General features: G+C 35.0%; 1 protein-coding gene across 1 annotated transcript; it reads right to left on the reverse strand.

Moving 5' to 3' along the window:
- LOC311292028 (cathepsin Z) lies at window positions 1–3,120 on the reverse strand. The gene is made up of 4 exons (XM_084411462.1): window positions 2,923–3,120; window positions 1,457–1,620; window positions 1,198–1,377; window positions 1–964 (listed from the first exon to the last, which is right to left on the reverse strand). Exons 1-4 carry the CDS (start codon window positions 3,051–3,053, stop codon window positions 714–716), a joined length of 726 nt encoding a protein of 241 aa, XP_084267588.1. The 5' UTR covers window positions 3,054–3,120; the 3' UTR covers window positions 1–713.
- Window positions 3,121–7,336: the final 4,216 nt, after the last annotated feature.

Raw genomic sequence — 7,336 nt, forward strand, 5'->3', positions numbered from 1 at the left:
TTTCAATACAACTGCAAAAGTTCATTCATACTGACAAAGTCAAACTTACCATTATCTAATACAATTGACCCAATAACTATCTTTGAACCAGACTGTTCCTGTCCTTATAACTAGTGGATTCCTGTTCTAATTAACTTCCTTTCACTCTATCGACATCATAATATATATATACCGTCGTTTGTGGATTAATGACCTTTTGTTTTCACAAGGAATCTGTCTTCTCTTGTTTAGGGTCAAATATACACGGCCCGGCCAAAAGAAAAGTTGCTGTTTAGATTTAAAATACTTAAGAGTCTATGATTGGATCATTATTATTATGTGTCTATCATGTTATATGTTTGGCAACAGTTCTTCTAACTCTGCTTGATGGTTTCAAGCATAGTAGCTTTTCATTTCTTAAACACATCATGGCCATATTCCAGGATGACAATGTCAAGATTCATCAGGCTCAGATTGTGAAAGAATGGTTGTGGAGGAGAGCATAAAGAATCATTTTTCACACATGAATCGGCTCCAGATGTGCTGAAGGAGACTTTACATTGTCAATACAAGATATTGACCTAAAAGTGATGCACCTCTTGATGGAAATAAATGTTGTGATGCTATTTCAATCGAGAGGTACATACATTTTTGGTCAAGATCTCTAGCTGGATTGAAATAGCTGCCAGTTTAATCCTATATTAATGCAACTGTAAACAGCCGAATACTTTTCATCATATCTCTTTTGCTGCAGTTGAGGCCCGACAGGAGGCCGTTTGTGGCTCACTGCTTAAATTCATTTCAAAATTAAAATTCGGGGTGTAAAACGCGTGCCTTATTGGCCCATTTTTGTAGATCTCAGCCTTCATGTGGTCTCGTCCTGAGACGTCTCCGTAGTCTCCGACTTTCCACACGGTGTAGTTTTTAATTACGGAGCAAGAACCGAAGAACGAGCACGTACCACACTGATTAAACGAGTCACATTCTGCAAAACAAAAGTCAGAGTAGAGGAATAAGACATATATAATATTTAAATCCACCACACCTTGCAACTGTTACAATGTGCATAATATACAAGAGTAATTAGTGCATGATAAATGCAATTAAATTGCAACTTGAACAAAAGTTTGAATGCAAGTTGCATCAATATTACATTTGCATCTAAATGTTGCAATGATATCAACTGCTTTTATATGCAACTCGAGTTTGGTGTCTTACTTTGATTTCGAGCTTGATAATTATTGCAGGTCTCATCAGGAATGCCCCGCTCATTTGCATATGCATAAACGCCCATATGATCTCCTCCATGGCATGACCCCGCCCCTCCACAGTCAATCACGTTCTGCACAGACAGGTACGCAGAAGGCCACGCCCCTTTCCTCTTGATGTTTATGCGATCTGAATTGGGATGAAAGCACGAGATGTGTGTTTTTTCTCTGGTGTTCTTCATTACTGTACTGTGTTGTAGTGTTCTCACCTGCGAGTGCACTGGTGGAGCCCATGGCCCAGCATGAGCCGCAGTACTGAGGGATGTGTTGGTTGCGTGTGACGCTTACATAGTTTTTGCCGTCAATGTTACGCCAGTCCCAGGAGGCGGGGAGATCAGAGACGTTTACATACTCATGAGGCCGGGGATACGTCCTAAAACATGCATGAAATATTACTATTATTACATCACCGGTATTCAATAAATGACATCGCAGTTCCTTTTACCCTTACAAAACGTAATGTGACCGGGGTACTGTGATTGTATCAGACTGAAATACAATGGCACTCTGATTTATATTATGTTGAATGCATATTAAGAAGAATGATTTCTGAAGGATCATGTGACACGGAAGACTGGAGTAATGATGCTGCTGAAAATTCAGGTTTGCGTCACTGAAATAAATAATATTTTAAAGTATATTAAAATAGAAAAACATTATTCTAAATTGTAATAATATTTCACAATATTACAATTTTTTTCTGTATTTTTGATCAAATAAATAAGCTTTGATGAGCAGAAGAGAATTCTTTTAAAAACATAAAAAAAATTATGTTTCCAAACTCTGACCGGTACTGTGTGTATATATATATATATATATATATATATATATATATATATATTACAATACAGATTGTTTAATTAGTGCTAATAATAACCAAGACTAAGGCTAATAATAACAAGACTAAGGCTAATAATAACCAAGACGAGAATTAGTGCCTAATTAGTGCTGTCAAATCGATTAATCACACCTAACATAAAAGTTTGTAAATATATATGTGTAATGTGTATACATATATTCACACACACATGTATGTATAATGTATATATATATATACACACACACACACACACGTACATGCATGCATACATACGTGTGTAAATATGTATACACAGTATATATTTACAAACTTTTATGTTAGATATGATTCATCGATTTGACAGCACTAATTAAATCTTGTTTGTTTTTTAAATCGAAATTAAGTCAGTTTATGCATAAAACAATAATAAAACTTATTGTTTTAAGCAAAAACTCAATTTGAATTTTGAGTTGAAGTAATTTTGCTTCTCAAGTAAATGTATTTTGGTTTAAGATTGTTTAGATATTTGTGCTGGAAAACAAGACAAAACTATTAAGTAAGAAAATAGTTTTCTTTTTTTGCAGTGTGATTACCATATTTTTACATGATTACCACATTATTACACAACATAATGGTATTACCATTAGGCTACATGTAACTAACATGTTATTGCCATGGTGGTATCTACCCAAATAACACTGTGGTATCACTGTGGTACATGTCCAAAAACCTAGTATTACCATGGTATATGTCCTAAAGTAGACTACAGGATATTGCCATCGCACTGAAATGGCCATACTACGTTTTGTAAGTGGTGTGTGTGTAGGTTTCTTAGTGCAATTACAACATAGATGCAAACGAGAAATATTTCCATACTTTCTGAATGATGGTCTGTGGTCCTTCATTGGTTTGTAACATGAATCTGATAGTTGCTGAACTTCAGTGAATCCTGTCGCGTGAACGAACAGCTCGAGCAGAACTGAAAACCATAACACACCAGACGCCATGATGAATGTTTACATCTGAGTTTGACACTTCAGGAAGAGCGAAAACAAGACTTTTACCGCCCTCTACAGAACCGGAGAGAAAGTCCTCAGCTTTAAACAGTTTGTAGGCTATGCTATGGGAAGAGGAAAAAATCATACTTTGATAAATCTTAATTATGACATAGTCATTATTATGACATAAAGAGTCTAAATGTGACATACTTAGTCACAATTATGGCATCCTAGGTCGTAATTATGAGATTTAAAAAAATAAAATTATGATATAGGACTAATAAGTCGAAATGCACATGGGCTAAGACTTAATTTTGGCTTTAATTTAAATGACATTTTAATAAAAAAAATCTATGTATTTATACATTGGCTGTGGAGGGCGTATGACCATAAAATGTTCGTCCAATTATTGCATTCAGTCTGAGTGCAATGATGATACGATGTCCTACTTGCCTGTCAACATATACCTCGTGCAGACATCACACGTCATGTTTCATGCTATGCAGAGTTGGACATAAAAAAATAAAAAACCTAGACAGACGTTAGTCACCGAGCACCGCAACCGAAACAGCAACACCTTTAACAGTTCCTCCTGAGCCAAAACAACCAGATTATGCAGTTCACGCCATGCTACCGTATTTGGAAGAGGTGGAGCCCGTGATGTTATGGAGTGGTTCAGGTCAGAGCTTTTAAAATTGTTTATATTCATTTTTACTGTAATGTTATGTGCTTGAGACATGAGGTAGTTTAACATGAGCCTTCATGTGTTTTGAAGGAGGTGTGGCTTTGAAGGGAAAATTGCCTACTGTACATTTGAAGCATACCAAGTCATTTTTATGAGATAAAAATTCTAAATTATGACATCACTAAGTAAGTAAAAGTGAGTTATGACTTTCTATTTCTATTTTTTTTGTGACAATTTCGATTTAGTGTGTCAATTTCGACTTAAGTCAAAAATAACTTATTTTGCCACGCTGCAGTTATTTCAGCGAAAAGAAGGTAAAAGGTGGTTTAATTGATGCTTAGATTAATGAATGTGTAGTTATTTCGTTCTGTTTTATTATACAGAACAGAGATCCAAACTACAAAGAGTAGTCCCACATATATTTCTTAACTAACAGCTGTGGTCTGTCAGGCCTACGTGTGCCGATCTTATTTCACAGTACAGTATTACTAAAAGTGAAACTGAAAGCTGCAAATCGGTCTGAAAAAAAAACAAAAACAAAAACAGATCATGAAGTACATTTGTCATTTGAAGTGTGTCAGAGTCAGACAGATACATGAATGGGAAGACGTTCATTCTGATTTAATTGAGACAATTTGAGGATGAGCTAGATGTTGATTATTTGATTGTATTCAAATGCAGCTTTTTTTATTGTATATCCACCCTTTGTGCTTTATTTTTTATTTTTAAGTTGTTCACCTGTAGCGATTCATTCTCAGCAGCAGGTGGCGCTAAAATGCTTTGAAATACATTCTTAGTATTCATAGTTTTCAGTCACATGACTGACGCGGAGGGCGACACATTCATAGATCTGCAGCACAGGCCTGTCAATTTTCTGTGTTTCAAGATGCAAATATTTAGATGACCTCTCAAAAGAAGAAATACACAAATGCATGTGAACAAAATGCCAATTTCCATACTGTACAGCACCTGCTGCAGTATTTCACTAAAAACAGGGGGACATTACCGTGAAAAACACTTAAAGTGCCTCAATGTACTAACACAGTGATATTAAAAGTTCAACACACACTTTATTGATGAGCATGCTATATACAGGTGAGCAGATGAGGCAAGAATATGAATGCAACACCCTGAATGGTTGAGCGTTTTCTTTATAATGGTTTTCAATGGAAAGACGCTTAACTGGAAATATATTCTGGGTTCATCTGCTCGCCTCTCTATGGTATGCATCATCAATAAGGTGTATATTGAATTTTGTCTTTTAATATCATTGTCTTACTACATTAGTGCTTAGAACAAACCTAGAAAAATGATGAAGGAAAGCCTTGTTTTGCCCTCCAGATGTGCGAAGTGTGCGTCGACTCGTCACGTGAAAACTCAAGGATTTAGTATATTATGTTGTATCCTAACTAGGTGTAATTTTGGGTGAAGTTCACATCTGTTTAGTCGTTTCAGTAAAAATGTAGTCTGAAAATACAGAACTACAGCAAAACTTATTATAAAAGGCTTGAAAGAGTGTAGGGAAAAGGCTTTTTGTTTGTGAGGATTGAGGTTATAATCAGATACTCAATATATACAGCAGGCTTTCAGAAGTCAAAATGTTCAACTTTGTGTCGTGTGTGTTTGACCAAATGCTTCCACAACAGTATTTTTTTAAGAGATTGAAGGTTTGGGTGTGTCTAATATAATGCTATGGCTTTTAAAGAAGACTAGAAGTCATCTTGGCGTCTGTTCGGAGTTGGCAGGAAGTTTCTTGATCTAACTTTTACGTAATGAAATTATCATCAATACTCATAACTGTGGGAAGTTGTGTAATGATCAGCGTTTGTCGACTCAGCAGAGTGTGTGGACTCAGATTGCCGTGTGATTCAATTTGACATCGTTCTGTTGCTTCCACCTGCAGTTCATTATATCCTCCCAGTTCAATTAGCTATTAACTGCATGTGTATATCTCCCGACTCTATCAAAGAGAGGAGAGTTTCTCCTCATGTCAGAGATGTGATTGTGTGCTTTCAGAGGAAACTGAAGACAACACAGCGTCCATTACGATCAGCGAGACTCCAGTGGTCAGGGTGAAAGGGTATGTTCACAAAGCCACACTAACATACTACTTTATGTTTTGCAGTATGCAGCTTGTGTACCGTCCGAAATTGCATAATTCCAACTAATTGCAACTAGCCTATAGTAGGAGAAAACCAGTATATGTGACGAAAAATCCCGTAAAGGCCACGGGAGAGGATTTGTGAATGGCAGTGAACCATAAGTGGGTATCCATATAAATAATTTTAAATTTAACAGTATAGCTTGAATGGTAAGATAATGTCAAAATTATAGGTTTATAAAGGTTAAAAGTAAGAATGACTGAAATTTACAGTGAACATTAATTAGTCAAAAAAAAAATGCATGCACTTTTACACTTAAATATTGTATTATTAATTTATATCTATGTTATTATTGTGCTTATGATGATATGTTTACATTCAAAGCAGATTTTAGAAGTTCAGGTGTGTTGATATATTAACATTACAATAACTTTCCCGCCCGCCAGCATTTTTGATCATTTTCACAAAACTTTTATGGCCCTTTTATGGTTTTATGAATATTTGAACATAAAATATATCAAGAGAAAGAACACAGTCTCTGCTTTTAAACAAACAAACAAACAAAAAATAATAATAATAATTGTATTATTAATTTAGATAGTTAGTGAAATCCCAGAAACCCACATTCCCAGACCATAATTTTCGTCATGTGTTGTTATTTTTTTTATTTTAGTACCTATGTTATTATTGTGCTTATGATGATATGTTTACATTCAAAGCAGATTTTAGAAGTTCAGGTGTGTTGATATATTAACATTACAATAACTTTCCCACCCGCCAGCATTTTTTATCATTTTCACAAAACTTTTATGGTTTTATGAATATTTGAACATAAAATATATCAAGAGAAAGAACACAGTCTCTGCTTTTAAACAAACAAACAAAAAAATAATAATAATAATGCATGAAGCTGGAATAAATTTGTTTATTTGTTTGTTTATCAACACTTGAATGTAAGTTTAATAAAAAAGCAACATTTTGAGCAAAAAGCTGAAAAAATCATGTTTTTGTCTAAGACTCGGAAAAGACGATTAAAAGATCGAGGACAAAATCACATGCTCTCTTGAGTAGGTACTTAATTTTAATAAAAAAGTATGAATGCAATCTGGATGTACTACGTTGTCCATGTTGTCTTTATCATGTGAATTCAGACATACTACTTTTGTCACACACTCTTTTCGCCTACTATATAGTAGGAAGAAAGATTTCGAACGCAGCATGAGTCCATAAAAGTCCGTCCAGTTTTGATTTATATGCTGTTTAATGTTTGATGATCGTGTTATTTTTCATGATATAGTGCGTAAGCAATGCTTCTATCGCTTGTTTCTGCTTCTTCTTCAGTGGAAAACAGTGAAAACAACGATAGCTGGAAAATCCAGTCAATGGCGGGGAAAGAGTTAATTAAATATATATACAGTTATGAAATCCCACAATGCCTGAAATGTTCTGACCATAATTGTTTTTGCAGTCAATTCCTGGGAACCAACCATGCCTCAACTTACAGT

This window comes from Rutilus rutilus (assembly GCF_951802725.1).
Source record: "Rutilus rutilus genome assembly, chromosome: 6".
In the NCBI taxonomy this organism is placed as follows: Eukaryota; Metazoa; Chordata; class Actinopteri; order Cypriniformes; family Leuciscidae; genus Rutilus; species Rutilus rutilus.